At 43.6% G+C, this 19,173-nt stretch overlaps 1 protein-coding gene across 4 annotated transcripts in view; it reads left to right on the forward strand.

Annotated features, from left to right (window-relative positions):
* Nucleotides 1–2,035: 2,035 nt before the first annotated feature.
* Nucleotides 2,036–19,173, forward strand: part of LOC105016655 (gonadotropin-releasing hormone II receptor) — a 28,828-nt gene continuing 11,690 nt past the window's right edge. For 2 of the 4 annotated variants that reach the window (XM_010880640.3, XM_010880637.3), the window contains exons 1-2: nucleotides 7,809–8,250; nucleotides 9,738–10,412. In XM_010880640.3, the coding sequence (XP_010878942.2) occupies nucleotides 9,792–10,412 (621 nt within the window). In that variant the 5' untranslated portion in view covers nucleotides 7,809–8,250; nucleotides 9,738–9,791. Of the gene's footprint in view, nucleotides 2,112–2,361; nucleotides 4,001–7,808; nucleotides 8,251–9,737; nucleotides 10,413–19,173 lie in introns of those variants that run through there. The other 2 variants (XM_010880638.3, XM_010880639.3) reach the window with 2 other exon arrangements.

The following is a 19,173-nucleotide window of genomic DNA, read 5'->3' on the forward strand; positions in this document are numbered from 1 at the left end:
TTTTTTGAGGAGGTAGGCATGGAGCTGAGGTAACAAATCTTTCAAGAGTTTCAGCCAGGAAGGAGAGATTGGAGATGGAATGGAAATTGTTAAGGATGGTGTTACCTAGTCCAGGTTTCTTTAGGATGAGGGTGACCGCAGCAGCTTTGTAGCAAGAGGGGACAGTACTGTTGGTGAGAGAGAGGTTGACTACGCTTGTGATGTGTGGACAGAGAACAGATACAGTGGAGAGAACAAGTATTTGATACACTGCCGATTTTGCAGGTTTTCCCACTTACAAAGCATGTAGACATCTGCAATTTTTTTATCCAGAAAATCACATTGTATGATTTTTTTGTAATTAATTTGCATTTTATTGCATGACATAAGTATTTGATACATCAGAAAAACAGAATTAATATTTGGTACAGAAACCTTTGTTTGCAATTACAGAGATCATACGTTTCCTGTAGTTCTTGGCCAGGTTTGCACACACTGCAGCAGGGATTTTGTCCCACTCCTCCATACAGACCTTCTCCAGATCCTTCAAATTTCAGGGCTGTCGCTGGGCAATACAGACTTTCAGCTCCCTCCAAAGATTTTCTATTGGGTCACTCATCCTTCTTCTTCTTCCAAACATGGTGAGTGGAGTTTAGACCAAAAAGCCCTATTTTTGTCTCATCAGACCACATGACCTTCTCCCATTCCTCCTCTGGATCATCCAGATGGTCATTGGGAAACTTCAGATGGGCATGAACATGCACTGGCTTGAGAAGGGGGACCTTGTGTGCGCTGCAGGATTTTAATCCATGACTCTTCAGGTCATTGACCAGGTCCTGCCGTGTTATTCTGGGCTGATCCCTCACCTTCCTCATTATCATTGATGCCCCATAAGGTGAGATCTTGCATGGAGCCCCAGAATGAGCGAGATTGACCATCATCTTGAATTTCTTCCATTTTCTAATAATTGCGCCTTCTCACCAAGCTGCTTGCTATATTCCTGTAGCCCATCCCAGCCTTGTGCAGTTCTACAATTTTATCCCTGATGTCCTTACACAGCTCTCTGGTCTTGGCCATTGTGGAGAGGTTGGAGTCTGTTTGATTGAGTATGTGGACAGGTGTATTTTATACAGGTAACAAGTACAAACAGGTGCAGTTAATACAGGTAATGAGTGGAGAACAGGAGGGCTTCTTAGAGAAAAACTAACAGGTCTGTGAGAGACGGAATTCTTACTGGTTGGAAGGTGATCAAATACTTATGTCATGCAATAAAATGCAAATTAATTATTTAAAAATCATACAATGTGATTTTCTGGATTTCTGTTTTAGATTCCGTCTCTCACAGTTGAAGTGTACCTATGATAAAAATTACAGACCTCTACATGCTTTTTATGTAGGAAAACCTGCAAAATCGTCAGTGTATCAAATACATGTTCTCCCCACTGTATTTCAAGATGTGGCAAGCCTACTGTGAGTATTATCCTGTCTTGCAACTTCCTGTCACAAAAAAGGCATTGTCATGATTTTTCCAACTCTGACATTTATTTTGACATCATAATGGTATGTAGCAATATCAGAAAGTTGTCAGTAAATATAAACTGCTTTTTTGTCAGCACTGCACCTTTAAGAACGCATATTCATGTGTTTATATAACAAGAATCCAGGCAAGCCTAGTTCAGCCGGCCTGCAATAGAAAGTGTTGCAATCTTGACATTCGGACCCAGGTTGCCCTCGTGAAAGGCTTTGTCGTTAACCACTACACCACAGAGCGTTATTTGGCCATTAGTGAATAAACTGACTAACGTTTCTTACTAAGTTTACCTTCTTAAAGAAAAACTAATAGGTCTGTGAGAGCCGGAATTCTTACTGGTTGGTAGGTGATTAAATACTTATGTCATGCAATGAAATGCAAATGTATTTTTTATACATTATAAAAAATGTATATAATGTGATTTTCTGAATTTTTGTTTTAGATTCCATCTCTCACAGTTGAAGTGTACCTATGATAAAAATTACAGACCTCTACATCCTTTGTAAGTAGGAAAACCTGCAAAATCGGAAGTGTATCAAATACTTCTCCCCACTATATGGAGGTTTTAAACAGGACTGTGGGAAGAGGATCCAGAGAGCAGGTAGTATTTTAGGATGCCATCATGAGTTTAGAGATGTAAGGGCAATCAACCGGACTGAATGAGGAGATGTGAGAGTCCTGGGGAGCAGGTGGACAAATATGGAGGTTAACAGTAGGGGGGCCTGTGGTAGATTTATTAGATTGTGAGGGGTTTATTGTTGTTATTTTATCTTTAAAAAGTTGTTTATTTTTTTTTTTTTTTAACATTGGTAGCTAAAATGTTTCTATACATTTCTGAAATCATTCTGCAGATCCCATCATTCAATAAAGATGACTGAGGCCATTCCAGGGGCATCCATGCATGCCCATGCCATGACACTAGCTCCACCGTGACACTAGCTCCACCATGCCACTACCTCCACCATGACACTAGCTCCACCATGACACTACGTCCACCATGCTTCAAAGATGAGGTGGTATGTTTTGGATCATCAGAAGGTTTCTTTTGTCTCTACACTTTTGCCTTCCCATCAAGGTTCACCTTTGTTTCATCTGCCCATAAAAATTTTCTGGCTGATCTCTGTACCTCTTTAACAAATTCTAACCTGGCCTTTGTAATTCTGCTGCTGACATCTACGAATAGTAGATTGGAATACTTTCACCCCAGCATTCTGGAGGTTGTTGGTGATTTCACAGACATTTGTTTTAAGGTGGTTTTTCACATCTGTTTATGTTTCTATCATCACATGCTGTTTTCCTTGGCCGATCTGTCACCAGTGGTTTCTGTCTTTTTCAGAAAGTCACAAACTTTTGATTTGGCCATGCTCAAATTTTGTTCTATGGTGTTCATGTATAATTATGCTTATTGACACAGAACGATTCCAAAAGAAGATAAAACAGAGACTAATCATTCACAGCACAGTTTTGTGTGAACAATCAATGCAACAGAGAACACCTGATCAATTAAAAACACCTGTCCCAATACCTACGCTTTTTTTAAAAGGGAGGACAGAAATCTCTGACAGTGCTGTTACTCTTAGTTGATAAAACATGCATCAGAGTGGACAGAAATAAAAGGTGCTATACTGTACTTTTGACTGATATTCATCTTTTAATTGTGTTTTCATATGCTTTGAGTGGTATTGGGACAGTGAATCAATGTTGCTTTCACTGTCCCAATACTTATGTATATATGTATGTACCTATTGTGATGCACTCCCCTTGCTTGGCCACAGAGATACAAAACATAGGAGAGCACGGACCATGAGACAGCTTGTGTGGTGAGCACTTTGGCCAAATGGAAGGTTCCAGTGTTATATACATTTACATTATTCATGAGATACTGTATGCTTTCTTCTCATCTTGCAATCTAACGCCAGTTCGTCATGGCAAATGAGAATTGGTTCTTAAGAGCGAAGGGAGCAATTGACTCAGCTTGTAAGTGATTAATTCATTAACTAATTCTATTAAATTATACTTGCACCCTAGTTACTGATTGATTCAACATGTCCAGCCGGCACTAAGCCCATGTAGGATGTTGGGGCCAAACAGGCTCGGCTGGGGTAGCAAAGGTCTATGAGATTCCTTCATCTCTTCATCAAGTCTGCTTTCAGGTAGCCTGGCCGAAGTCACAAATCTTTTATCCTCCAGTCTTCAGATCTTCTCACATCTTTTTCAGATTTGTGAAAACTTTACTCTTTAGTCCCCTCTACACTTCCAATTCTCAAAATCTCTATGGCTTAGTGAGCAGAAACTCTCTCTGCATTTCCGTCTGTTCATCCGCCTGCATGTCCATCTGCCGGGCTGGTGGTTAGCCAGGTCGTTGGGCTGCGACGGTCAGCTCCCAGTGTGGGAGATGAGATGAGAGAAGACAGGGCACAGAGGTCATGCCAGGCGGGCTGGACAGCATCACCGCAACACTTTGATCACCACAGCACTACAGAGCGGCGGGTGAGTTTGTGCTCTCCCTCTAGCAGCACAGTAGAAATGAGTCACCCACTTTAATTCTCATCTCAGTGGTCATCTGACAAACAGCTATCGGGGGACCTCTGAAAAACAGATGTTGGCTCAAAAGACAAATATATATAGAAGGATAGCCGTGAGAGGGGGTAAACGATGGGGTAAGGAGAGGGCAAAATCTCTACTCAGAGTGAAAAACCACAGGAGAATCATATGAGATATTCACACTGGAGCAAAACAGTGTGTATCCAGTTAACAGAACAGCTTTCAGGGTGGAGAAACAAATGTAGCCTCATAGCACTTCTGCAGTACAATAGTAAAGTAGCACAAAATTATAATTTTTAAAAATTTGTTTACAATGTCTGTAAACAAGATCCGACCTGGGCGGTTCCTGGGTGGTTCACTAATATAATACAGAGCACCAACGGTCTGGGCTATAATACAGAGCACCAACGGTCTGGGCTATAATACAGAGCACCAACGGTCTGGGCTATAATACAGAGCACCAACGGACTGGGCTATAATACAGAGCACCAACGGTCTGGGCTATAATACAGAGCACCAACGGTCTGGGCTATAATAAAGAGCACCAACGGTCTGGGCTATAATACAGAGCACCAACGGTCCTTGAAGACAACAGTTGTGCTGACGGATGTACTTCTGCATCCCTGACTGAGTCAAGGTCTTGGCATGTCAGTACTGAGATAGGGTGACGCAGAGAAGACAGAGGGACTGGAACGTCCAGCCCAGTTCTCCATGGCATTGAGAAGGACAGCACTATAGCCAGGTATCTCGCCCTGTTCTCCATAACTGGGACAATGCTAGCCAGGTACTGTATTTCGCCCTGTTCTCCATGACTGGGACAATGCTAGCCAGGTATCTCGCCCTGTTCTCCATGACTGGGACAATGCTAGCCAGGCATCTCGCCCTGTTCTCCATGACTGGGACAATGCTAGCCAGGCATCTCGCCCTGTTCTCCATGACTGGGACAATGCTAGCCAGGCATCTCGCCCTGTTTTCCATGACTGGGACAGTGCTAGCCAGGCATCTCGCCCTGTTCTCCATGACTGTGACAATGCTAGCCAGGCATCTTGCCCTGTTCTCCATGACTGGGACATTGCTAGCCAGGCATCTCGCCCTGTTCTCCATGACTGGGACAATGCTAGCCAGGCATCTCGCCCTGTTCTCCATGACTGGGACAATGCTAGCCAGGCATCTCGCCCTGGTTCTCCACTTGACTGGGACAATGCTAGCCAGGCATCTCGCCCTGTTCTCCATGACTGGGACAATGCTAGCCAGGCATCTCGCCCTGTTCTCCATGACTGGGACAATGCTAGCCAGGCATCTCGCCCTGTTCTCCATGACTGGGACATTGCTAGCCAGGCATCTCGCCCTGTTCTCCATGACTGGGAGAATGCTAGCCAGGCTTCTCGCCCTGTTCTCCATGACTGGGAGAATGCTAGCCAGGCATCTCGCCCTGTTCTCCATGACTCCGACAATTCTATGCTAGCTAGGCTATTCCTATTAGAACAACCCTGTTGTTGTAGCAATGCCAACTGGGCAGTCACAACTTCTTGAGTATTTTATTGGTGTAACCATGCCAACCAGGCATGGAGTGAAGTTATTTTTATGTGAGGAAACAAATGATACAAAATAATCTTACCTGCCAGCTCCCGATCAACAATAAAAAATGAATTAAAATGAGATTAAAAGGGTACAACTAGATGTATAATAATAATAACAACAAAAACAGAACAAAAACAGTAATTAAGCAAATGTTTACATGGTGTGTGTTCGTGTGAATGTCTGTTTGTCTGTGCAGGTGGTCAGACCAGTTCAGGTGTTCAGCAGTCTGATGGCTTGCAGATGTGAAAATGTCTCTGCACACGGCTCCACTTCAGTCACCACTTCATCAGCAATATAATGCTGTAGCCATGCCAACAAGACAGTCACCTCTTCATCAGCAATATAATGCTGTAGCCATGCCAACCATGCAGGATCAATTTTTTCTTTAATGGCAGAATGTTAGAAGGATATTCTCTAATGGCAGAATGTTAGAAGGATATTCTCTAATGGCAGAATGTTAGAAGGATATTCTCTAATGGAAGAATGTTAGAAGGATTTTCTATAATGGAAGAATGTTAGAAGGATATTCTCTAATGGCAGAATGATAAAAGGATATTCTCTAATGGCAGAATGTTAGAAGATTGCCAGAGTGCAGTTTGGATTCTGGCTTCCAAGACTAAGGGAAAGCACATTGATCTGTAAATCGTTCTTTTTGTTCCCAGTTCTATGTGTAGCTGTCTCACATCAGGTATTATGGAATCGTATTTCAGGTGGACCAGTTCATAAAACAGCCAGTGATTCAAACTGCCTACTGGGATCAGTAGACATGTTCAACTCAATGTCACGGTACGGTGAGCGGCAGCGCCACCGTGTCGTGCACCTTCAGTTCCCAACATCATACTAACGCATCCCGGACTTGTTTCGTGTGACGTCTTTAATCATTCACACCAGGTCCCTATCATCTCGTTAGTATGTGTTAAAATGTTTCCCCTCTGCTCCCCACAATGTCGATCATTGTTGTTGTCGTCAGTTATATGTTTTATATGTAACCGATGAGTGCGTCCGTTTGCTGCTTAAGTCATCCCCTTTCTGTTCGTTGTTTTGGTTGTACTCGGTGTTTGTTTGTTAAAAAAAGTCAACATCGACCGCTTTCTGCCTGCGCCTGGTTCCTTGCGTACCCCCATGACAGAAATGATCCACCAAATTTGGGGAGCAGACGGGAAACATTTAACCACATACTAACGAGACGATAGGGACCTGGTGTGAATGACACGAAACAAGTCCGGGATGTGTTAGTATGATGTTGGGAACTGAAGGTGCACTGCACCGCGGCGCTGCCGCTCACCGTACAGTGACACATGAGGTCCTTTATGAGTTGACCTGGAACAAAATACTGTAGGCTACATATTTGAATATGAAAGGAAATACAAAGGGACAATGTGACAAATGGATGGGTCCATGATATATAATAAGCCAACATTATTTGGCCTGTTGGGCAGCACTCTAAATTCACTTGACTGGTCCCCTATTGCCCACAATGCAAGTGTTGTTGGTTCACTTCCTGGTCAGTATAAAACATAATTAAAATGTTTGCACCTACCACGGTAACTTGCTGTGAATATGAGTGTGTTCTAAATAATACCAATGTGTTGGTATATTATGGAGAAGTGTATTGTGTTGGTATATTATGGAGAAGTGTATTGTGTTGGTATATTATGGAGAAGTGTATTGTGTTGGTATAATATGGAGTGTTGTTGGTATAATACAGAGAATTGTGTTGTTGGTATACAAAGAAGTAGTATTATATATCTTTGGTATTCTATAAAAAAAGTACTTTATATCATTGGTATGCTATAGAGAAGTACTGTTCATCGTTGGTATACTATGGAATGGAAACATTTTGGGCAACCAGAAATAAAAGACTTGACCTGCATGTATGTGTGTTCCTATCTCACAAAGGAATTAACATATATTTTTCAGCTCCCTTATTTTCATGTATATATATATATATATATATATATATATATATACATGAAAATAAATATATTTTGTATTTATGAAGTTCTAAAATGTATATTTTAAAGTGGTTCTCAGCTGTGAAGACAATACTAAAGTGATCTCTCTGATTTTGTAAAAAGCTGGGGAAGTATAACCACTGTCCAATTCCTGGACAAAGCTACGCTCAACCATCTATGATATTCAAATATTGTTGTAGTAAGCTCATGAGGCGTCTTCCAGAATCAGAGGATACACTTCATTCATCTACAGTGTTCATTAAAATGTACTGTGACTAAACATGGCACATTCTCTCTTTATGGAGCAGTATAAAGTATGGTGCTACACATTTGTGTGACTTTAATTTATTGCAAAAGATAAAGCCACTGAGGCTAAGCGTCACGCACGTTGTGTTGGGCGGATCAAGCATCAGCCGACGTTTCCATGGCCAGCGTGGTGGGGAGGCGCATCGCGGCAGCCACTGGGCACATTCAGGGAGCGCGCAGCATCTCTGGTCCAGATGGTGGGAGCAGTGTGGCGTCTTCTGCCGTACAGCTGTTCAACACTCACCGGAAGCATCGGACGCTGTGATGGGGACTTCATCTTAATGTCTCCTTTTAGGACTTTGGTCTCTTGAGAAGGAATACAGAATATACTGGCTCATTATTTGGCGAATGGGTGTAAGTTTTCTTTATGATATACCTTTGGCTAAATATACATTGTCTTTATTAAAAAGGTGAAGGCTATTATACTCAGGGCTATTTTCAGGTTGTGTGATCTTTGTGAATTTAAGAATCAAAGTTTTAATTGATTTATTGACTAAACTGTAAGTCAGTTTTTGTTAAAAATGTTGGCAAATTTAAAACAGTAAAGTTTCACCGATGGAATCATCAGAACCATGTCCTCTCATCCAAAATGTATTTAAAATTCCCTTAATAAATACATTTAAACTTGTTCCAAAAACCTTAATTATTGAAGGAGTGAGTCTCAATGAGTCTGATCAAGCATGATTAGCTCATGAGTAAATCCCTTTCATCTCTAACCCATCAGACACAGGCGTCAATATGTCCTAAATGCCCCTATATCTCCTACTAAATGCCCCTATATCTCCTACTAAATGCCCCTATACCTCCTACTAAATGCCCCTATACCTCCTACTAAATGCCCCTATACCTCCTACTAAATGCCCTTATACCTCCTACTAAATGCCCCTATACCTCCTACTAAATGCCCCTATACCTCCTACTAAATGCCCCTATACCTCCTACTAAATGCCCCTATACCTCCTACTAAATGCCCCTATATCTCCTACATGTTGCATTCTATTTACCGTGTATCCACCTTTATTTGTTGTTTGTTGTTCTGCATGCTGATTGCTTGTATTAATCATATCATGTCTATATTATTTAGATGTAATCTTTTCTATTGTATTAATTATTGTATTTCTAATAGGATGTTTATATTACTTAGATGGTGTACATGTAGATGGTGTCTTAATGAATAGTATCTACATGTGTGTGCTTTACTAACCTGGTGGGGTCCACAAATCCCCACAAGAAACATTTGACCTTGTGGGGATCTTTCTGGCTATGTTTTGTCTTTGGGGCTTTGTTGGTGGCAATTTAGATTTTAACATTATGATTTCAGAGTTAGGGTTACTGTTAAGGTTTCTGGGATCAGGTTTTGATTGGGAAAACTAAACTGGAAAAGTTTGTATCACCATCTCCAGAGATTCTGTGCGTGGTGTGTGTGTGTTTGTGTGAGTTTGACAAATCACATTTTTGGTTGGATTGGTCAAATTGATTTTTTCTCTCCCTAGTTAACTTGGAACAGATAAAACAGCATGAAATAAATACCTATATGTTTTTATGTTGTGCATGTGTGTATGTGTGTATGTGTGTGAGAGGTAAAGTATTACAAGTGTGTGTGTGTGTGTGTGTGTGTGTGTGAGTGGTAGAGTGTGAAAGATGTGTGTGTACTGTATGTGTGAGTGGTAGAGTGTGAGAGATGAGTATGTGTGAGAGGTAAAGTATGAGATGTGTGTGTGTGTGAGTGGTAGAGTGTGAGAGGTGTGTGTTTATTTGTGTGGCGTGTGTGTTGGTCATGGCAGTCCTTTGTCCAGAATGAAGGCTTCTCTTACAGTTTTTTTACATGGTTTTCTACCTAGTGGCTCTACGATGGGGACTGAGCATAACGCTGTGTCCTGTTATCCAGAAAGAAGATGAACACCCTGCTTTTAACGCCCCATCCACCCCCTCTGTCCCTGAATCAAACCCAAACCATTTCTCATCCTGAGATCTACACATATCACCTCACCCCAGGCTACCAGCTCAACAGCAGCTGTGACTGGCCAGAGGCGGGATTCAACTCTGGGCCTGTCTGTAATTGGACGCTGGGTGAAGACATCCCCGCCCTCACGTTGCCCACCTTCACCCTGGCAGCGAAGGTCCGCGTCATCATCACCTTCGTCCTGTGTGTGCTGTCCGCCTTCTGCAACGCGGCAGTTCTCTGGGCGGCAAACACCAATCAGAAGAGGAGATCTCATGTGCGCGTCCTCATCCTGCACCTGACAGTGGCCGACCTCCTGGTGACCCTGGTGGTGATGCCGCTGGACGCGGTGTGGAACGTTACGGTGCAGTGGCTGGCCGGCGACGCCGCCTGCAGGGTTCTCATGTTCCTCAAGCTGCAGGCCATGTACAGCTGTGCCTTCATCACGGTCATCATCAGCCTGGACAGACAGGCGGCCATTTTGGACCCGCTGGCCATCAACAAGGCCAGAAGGAGGAACAGCATCATGCTGACCGTGGCCTGGGTGATGAGCGTGGCGCTGTCTGTCCCACAGGTGAGTCAGGGGATGATAAGACTTTACTCATACAGGTAATGTCTTCTACTACAGCGGGTAAGGGCAGGTGAAAGGTTCTACACCCCAGGGAAGTAAGTGTAAGGGCAGGTGAAAGGTTCTATACCCCAGGGAAGTAAGTGTAAGGGCAGGTGAAAGGTTCTAAACCCCAGGGAAGTAAGTGTAAGGGCAGGTGATACATTTTTTCTCACAGAAGGACAGAGAATCATTTTGATCTGTAGGAATTTTGACAATCCTTCATACACACAGAGATGCCACACTGACTTAAGTGAGCCAAAATAGCATCAGTCGTTGTTAACCGTCAAACTGGGGTTGTTTATTTAGACCACAGTCAAAACAACAAATTCCACCTACAAACGGATAAGACACCCTCGAAAATATACATTAATCAGGAAGTATAAAAGAAGAAGGCTGTGAATGTAATAAGTAATCAACAACGCCAGAGTGTGGAGGGGAAAAACTAGATCAGAGACTGAACAGACAGACCATATGCAGACATACAGCTCCATGTGTACTCATATTGTACTTTTCCATACCGTGTATTGTATGACTACTTTTCCATACCCGTGTATTGTATGACTACTTTTCCATACCCGTGTATTGTATGACTAGGTACGCATTTACTAATGATAGGTAGTCTAATAATTATTATACAAAGGGCTGCCGATGGTACCAATCCTCAAACACAGTATGTTCTGAAACTAGATTCATATTCAGACACACTTCTATCTGAGATTTGGGGATATGAAATGATCCATCTGAATGAAGTGATCTAATTTCAGGTCCTTCCTGTACATGTTCCAAGATGGGCAGGAACACAGAAAGCACTTTCGGCAGACACATTGCTCTGTTGGTAACATTATATAACGTAGAGCTGAGCTCTCAGATGGGACTGGTCATGACTCAGAGGGGTGAATAAACGCAGCTGGCCTAAATATTTTTGGTGAAAAACATGTGGGTCTTTTGCCTTGGAGTTAAGGACGGGCATCCTGGTTAAAGTTACAGCAATGTATACATTGCAATTTTGGTTGAGGCTGTAAACATCCCTAGTTTTAGGAGAGGATGGGAAAGAGGATCAGCATAGCCAGGTACTTTGTGTGAGGGAGCAGTGGACTCATAAGGATTCAATAAGATGCAAATGTCCTCAACCTTTTTCAAGTGATTGACATGGTCATTGACAAGGTAGGCAAGAAAGACGGCTGTGAATCCTGCCTGCGTATTAATCTAGAGGACCTGGGGAAGGGCGGAGAAAGGCGGCTCTGAATCCTGCCTGCATATCAATCTAGAGGACCTGTGAAGGGCGGAGAAAGATATCTCTGAATCCTGCCTGCGGTCAAGCCTTTTGCTTGCATTGAGTGGTAGCTTGGACCGGCAAAGTATGTGGTCAAAAAGACAGCGGTTGTTAGGTGTTTGAAGGAGCCTATTAATTAGTGGTGAGCTTTAGGAAATGACCTTATCAAGGTATCAAGCTTCTTATGCAAACAGGGCCTGGTGGAAAAGTTATGAACACAATGTAAAGCTTGAATGGACTTGTGACACTGACAGCATGGTATACTGTTTATATAACATACGTTTGTGAAAATCTTAATTGTCTTTGAAACATATTCCAAACATATATAAGTTCATGTGCTGCACTAATCAGTGGCATCCCTACACCTGCTCCCTTTCAGGACTGACTGGCTGGGTGAGATATATAACTGAGCTAGGGTTGGTTGGACACACTGGTCCACAAAACACTTAGGTAGATGTAAAAAAAACTTGGAACAGCCAGTTTATGTGGATTTAACTACCTCATCAAAGCACATTTGCTACAGTTGTTTGATAATGAAAATGAAGAAGAACCATTTAGTCATGTGTTGAATGTGGTGCTTAAAAGAAGACTTTTCATCAATGTGAACTCTCAACAATGAAATAATGTCTTGTTTTGCTTAATTAATCTTGAGAATACCATTTATTTTACATTCATGACCGATTTAACCTGCATGAAGCTATTGGACAACACGAAACCTATCCTGCACGTTAAGAAATGCTTCACGTGTAATCAGTGCTAAATATAATGGTGTCAGTTGAGGAAAAGTGGGCCCACTGGAATATTCAAGAAACCATTTATTCATTTGATAAGATTTGTGTGTTTATAAATAAAATGGTCAGATCTTAATATTGATTTTAATTGAAAAATTCTGAATATTATTTTTGCCACAGGCAAAGAGCTAGGGTCAAATCTAACACCCCCAAAAAGTACATTATACATTATTTCCAAAATCACTTCTACATTGTTACTTGGCATTAATCACTCCCATGTATGTGTAATATATGTATCATTTGAGTAACATTTAAAAGTTAAAAGTTAAAATCACTATTTACCAAGAAATGAACACTGCAGCACTTCAGTATTTACAGGCAGAAGAAACCATAATGGTTAAACAAAAAAAAAACGTATAAAGGCAGCCCCCTGTCTCAGTTCCAAGGTCTTACGCTGCTATACTATTGTGCTGGGGGATTGGGTCAGTTCTCCTTCCCCACTAAGTTCTCCTTCTCCACTATAAATCTTTGTTGATATGAGGAATGCACTTTCTGAATTTTCCCAGTCTCCTCCCAATTTAAACTTTAGGAGAACATGAGGTCCTGGTCCACACCTGCAGAGTATCTGGTTTCGGGGGCCCGCTGCTGTCTCTGTCCTTGTCCATCTGGTCATACTTCTGACCTAGATGCAGGATGCAGGCCTTTTAATTGTACCTAGAATTTCTGAACAAACAGCCGGATGCAGGGCCTTTTCTCATAGAGGTTAGAAATGCAAACTCAGTGCAAACTTTCAAGTGTCTACTAAAAACTCATCTCTACAGCACGGTTTATAATTAGGTGTAGCCTGGCCCGGGGGCGTGAAGGTGACCAGAAGGCTTGATACTGTCCACCCTTGCTGTCTTGCCAGGTGGGCTCTCGTCGCTACTGGGATGCCCTCCCTCCAATGCCTTTCGGGGGAAGAATCACTGGCTTGTTGTTGTCTCTCTGTTGCGCACTTGTGCAATTGGGCTGTACGCTGCTGGCAACACTCTGTCCTCATTCAGGGGGGTTGCGGTTGGTGGGTGTTCCTTTGGTTGATGCCTGGCAATGTGGGTGGTAGGGCCACAGTGTCGCCGGACCCCCACGTCTCAGTTCCAAGGTCTTACGCTGCTATACTATTGTGCTGGGGGAGTTGGGTCAGTTCTCCTTCCCCACTAAGTTCTCCTTCTCCACTACAAATCGTTGTTGATATGAGGAATGCATTTTCTGAATTTAAATAGACTCTGGATTTAGCCCACATGCATTTATTAATTATTCCAATTGGACTCTTAATATCTCACCCGGCACAGCCAGAAGAGGACTGGTCACCCCTCTGAGCCTGGGTCCTCTCTAGGTTTCTTCCTAAAATTCGGCCTTCTTAGGGAGTTTTTCCTAGCCACTGAAATTCAACACTACTGTTGTTTGCTCCTTGGGGTTTAAGGCTGGGTGTTTCTGTAAAAGCACTTTGTGACAACTGCTGTTGTAAAAAGGGCTTTATAAATACATTTGATTGATTGATTGATTAACTAGCAGTCCTGTCCTGTAACAATCTGGCACTAACACTGTGACATGCTTCCTAACATTCCCATTTGATTACAGCTGATTGTTTGAAGCCACATGAAACCAACTGTCCACATCGGGGAGTTGAGTACGTCATTGTTTTATTATCCTAATTGCATGGGCATGACTTGAGTCTGTGGCGAGCAGGCGAATGAAGCCATGCGTGAAAGGATATGGTAAGAACAATTCAGTAATGATTTGAGGGCATCTTAAAGCATTAGTGCCAGATCATTACATGAACACCAGACTGCTGTTCAGTCATGAATATGTCATTAAGCCTTTCTTACAAACTGTGTTCTGTAAAAACTGGAGGGCTGCAGGGTTCAATCTCAGGTCAATCAGCTATTATCAAAATGGACCGACAGGGATGCTGCAGTCCAAAACAGGTCTCTATCCAGCCACACTTCAAAACTGCACTGACTACGTCTCCATGGCAATGCACTGTTCCTGGCAAATTACAAATCCCCTGGCGTTGTTCTGGTGGTCGAACAGCGTGTGTACAGCTGTGTGTCAGGGGTTGACCGACTTCCTCAGCAAAAGCACACAATAAAAGATGTTGCTGAACATGTCAATGTCAAACACGGCTGGGCGATGCGTGTCCATCAGACAAAATGACGTGCGAAACCGGACCCCCGGGACCTCGTCAGGAAGGTGCACCACCCCTACTTCCCCTGGCCATGGCTGTTCCACCCAGCTGTGGGGGTTATGTGGCTGTTCCACCCAGCTGTGGGGTTTATGGGGCTGTTCCATCCAGCTGTGGGGGTTTATGGGGCTGTTCCACTCAGCTGTGTGGGTTTAAGTGGCTGGGGTTTATGGGGATGTTCCACCCAGCTGTGGGGGTTATGTGGCTGTTCCACCCAGCTGTGGGGTTTATGGGGCTGTTCCATCCAGCTGTGGGGGTTTATGGGGCTGTTCCAACCAGCTGTGGGGGTTTATGGGGCTGTTCCACCCAGCCGTGGGAGATTCTTGGGCTGTTCCACCCAGCTGAGGGGGTTTATGGGGCTGTTCCATCCAGCTGTGGGGGTTTATTGGGCCGTTCCACCCAGCTGTGGGGGTTTATGGGGCTGTTCCAACCAGCTGTGGGGGTTTATGGGGCTGTTCCAACCAGCTGTGGGGGTTTAAGAGGCTGTTCCAACCAGCTGTGGGGTTTATGGGGCTGTTCCAACCAGCTGTGGGGGTTTATGAGGCTGTTCCAACCAGCTGTGGGGGTTTAAGTGGCTGTTCCAACCAGCTAAAGGGGGTTTAAGAGGCTGTTCCAACCAGCTGTGGGGGTTTAAGTGGCTGTTCCAACCAGCTGTGGGGGTTTAAGAGGCTGTTCCACCCAGCTGTGGGGGTTTATGGGGCTGTTCCAACCAGCTGTGAGGGTTTATGGGGCTGTTCCACCCAGCTGTGGGGGTTTATGGGGCTGTTCCACCCAGCTGTGGGGGTTATGTGGCTGTTTCACCCAGCTGTGGGGTTTATTGGGCTGTTCCACAAAGCTGTGGGGGTTTATGGGGCTGTTCCACCCAGCTGTGGGGGTTTACGTGGCTGTTCCAACCAGCTGTGGGGTTTTATTGGGCCGTTCCACCCAGCTGTGGGGGTTTAAGTGGCTGTTCCAACCAACTGTGGGGGTTTATGGGGCTGTTCCACACAGCTGTGGGGGTTTATGAGGCTGTTCCACCCAGCTGTGGGGGTTTATGGGGCTGTTCCAACCAGCTGTGGGGGATTCTTGGGCCGTTCCACCCTGCTGTGGGGGATTATGGGGCCGTTCCACCCTGCTGTGGGGGTTTATGGGGCTGTTCCAACCAGCTGTGGGGGTTTATGGGGCTGTTCCACCCAGCTGTGGGGGTTTATGGGGCTGTTCCACCCAGCTGTGGGGGATTCTTGGGCCGTTCCACCCTGCTGTGGGGGATTATGGGGCCGTTCCACCCTGCTGTGGGGGTTTATGGGGCTGTTCCAACCAGCTGTGGGGGTTTATGGGGCTGTTCCACCCAGCTGTGGGGGTTTATGGGGCTGTTCCACCCAGCTGTGGGGGTTATGTGGCTGTTCCACCCAGCTGTGGGGTTTATTGGGCTGTTCCACCCAGCTGTGGGGGTTTAAGTGGCTGTTCCAACCAGCTGTGGGGGTTTATTGGGCCGTTCCACCCAGCTGTGGGGGTTTAAGTGGCTGTTCCAACCAACTGTGGGGGTTTATGGGGCTGTTCCACCCAGCTGTGGGGGTTTATGAGGCTGTTCCACCCAGCTGTGGGGGTTTATGGGGCTGTTCCACCCAGCTGTGGGGGATTCTTGGGCCGTTCCACCCTGCTGTGGGGGATTATGGGGCCGTTCCACCCTGCTGTGGGGGTTTATAGGGCTGTTCTATCCAGCTGTGGGGGTTTATGTGGCTGTTCCATCCAGCTGTGGGGGTTTAAGAGGCTGTTCCAACCAGCTGTGGGGGTTTAAGTGGCTGTTCCAACCAGCTGTGGGGGTTTGTGGGGCTGTTCCAACCAGCTGTCTTAAAATGAATGCAAATGTAGTTCGCAAATAAAGGTGGTTATGGTCATGATTTTATTCAATGGTTACATTTTTTGTAATGTATTAAAACATTCATTTCTATTTCCCTTGGGGTAAAAAAACTGTTGGGGTTCATGTTACATTTCCCTCCAGCTTTTGCTACAATTTCCCAGGGCACATGTAATGTCATGAATTTTCTGATTAAAATCAATCTGACCATTTGGGTCTGCCCTTTTGGAAGAAATAACTTTGGGTTTATTTTTGCCATCTGCACACAGAACACCTTAATACCAAAGTGAAAACGTGTTTTAGAAATGCTTGGCAATTTATTGAAAATAATTTTTTTAAATATTCTATTTATTTAAGTATTCAGACCCTTTACCATGACACTCCAAACTGAGTTCAGATGCGTCCTGTGTCCTTTGATCATCCTGGAGATGTCTCTTGAACTTGATTGGAGTCCACCTGGGGCAAATCGAATTGATTGGATGGTTTTGAAAGGCGCACACGAGTCCATAAGTTTACACACTTCACACAGAGCATGTCAAAAACCAAGCCCCAAAATCCAAGGAACTCTGGGTAGATCGAGATAGAATTGTGTCGAGGCATAGAGCCGGGGAATTTTATAAAATAATTGCTAAAGCATTGAAAGTTTGCAGGAGTGCAGTGGGCTCCATTATTCTGAAATGAAAGAAGTTTGAAACCACTAACACTCTTTTTACAGCTGGCTGGTCGGCCAAGCTAATAAACTGGGCAACAATGGCCTTGTTCAGGGAGGTGACTAAGAACCCAATAGTCTCTCTAACTGCTTCAGAGTTTCCTTGCAAAGATGGAAGAAACTGCCAGACAGATAACCTTCTGTGCAGCATACCTGAGCCACTCCTGAGTAAATTGCATATGACATGTCGCCTCAGGGAATCTGAGAGCAGAGAGAAAAAAATGTATCTGATTTGAGGAGACCAATATTGAACTATAAGGCCCAAATTTCAAGTGCTACACCTGATGATAACAAGGTACCTGACTAATACCATCCCTACGGTGAAGCATGTTTTGGGGGAGCATCATGCCATCAGGATGCTTGCCAGAAACAGGGATTGGGTGACTGGTCAGAATTGAGGGAAAGGCAAAGAAAAAAAAATAGAGTTCCTTGAAGAAAACCTGACCTAGCGTGCATAGGATCTCAGACTGGGGGAAAGTTTCATGTTTCAGCATGACAACAACCCTAAGCACAGGCCAAGTCTGTGAATGTCCTTTGGTCAATCAATCAATCAATCAATCAATCAAATGTATTTATAAAACCCTTTTTACATCAGCAGTTGTCACAAAGTGCTTTTACAAAACACCTGACCTTAAACCCCAAGGAGCAAACAACAGTAGTATTGAATTTCAGTGGCTAGAAAAAACTCCCAAAGAATGCCATATGTGCCTGTGCCCCGCCCTCACTCTCCCTCGCAGAATGTGCATACCGTAATCAATCGCAAGCACACGCTGTACTGTTTTGGAAGTGGAGTCCTGCTCCTGTGAACTCTGTCTGCTCCGTTCCACTCCAACCTCATTAAAATAAGGTAAAAACAAGTAGCCTACTAACCACACATTTAAACAGAGTTCAATCAAGTCCAAGTACAGTACAACCTTTGCTTGTTAAACCTAGACGATATGTTATAGCCTAACTTACATAATGTTTAACCTTAATTTAGAATAGGCCTAATACAAAAATAATTGGTAACTTCTAGCTAACGATCACCTGCTAGCTATTAACATGGCTATTAACGAGGCTTGTTGTCTTTTAGCTAACGTTAGCTAGCCCATTACATTTATTTACTAATTAAATAGCTTATAAATTTAACTTACCGAAAAAAATCTAATTCAAAGATCGATTGGAAATACCAGATCGGTTAACACAATCTAATGCAGAACAACCCATTATGTCCGTGTGAAATTATATCAATTATAGAAATTTAGAGATTCAATTTAAAGCTCCAATCTCCTCAGTCCTCCGAAGATCGCAAAAAAAGCCTGTTGGCGCTTCAGTGGCTCCTCGGCTCAGATAGCTGTCAATCACGACGTCACACCACCGTTTTTAGAGCATTAAATAACTAACTAAAAACCAACTTATTTTAAAAACAAACTCTTGACATTAGCGTGATACAAACTACAGTAAATGACAGAAACCAGCTTCGGAAAAAAGATATTTGAAGGGTAATTTAATTGTTTAGTTGGTCTCGCGTCCCATTGAATAACATGGGGAGGGCGGGGTTTATGACCTATACTAGGACCACTCACCAGGGGGCGATCGAGACGTTTTGGCTTCACTTTTCAGGGCTTGTGCGGCACGCTTGGGTTGGAGTGTCAGGAATTGTTTTTGGACTGAACTGGGAACTGATCGAATTATTATTTTTGGACTGAATCGAACTGAAACTTTTAATTGAACTGAATAATTGAACTCACATTTGGATTTTAACTTGAATTTAAGGTGTTATACTTTTATTTTCATATTGAGTTCATATTTTTGAATGTGATCCGAAATGATTGTGGTCCACTTTGATTTGATTGTGTAATTGAAGGTATTCTTTAACCCTTAAAAGAAAGGGATAAAGGACTTAAAATAGGTGCAACCTAGGAAAAAGAGACTGGTCTAACTTAGATTAGTTCGACTAAAATAACATTGAACA

Source organism: Esox lucius, chromosome 17 (assembly GCF_011004845.1).
Source record: "Esox lucius isolate fEsoLuc1 chromosome 17, fEsoLuc1.pri, whole genome shotgun sequence".
Taxonomy (NCBI): domain Eukaryota; kingdom Metazoa; phylum Chordata; class Actinopteri; order Esociformes; family Esocidae; genus Esox; species Esox lucius.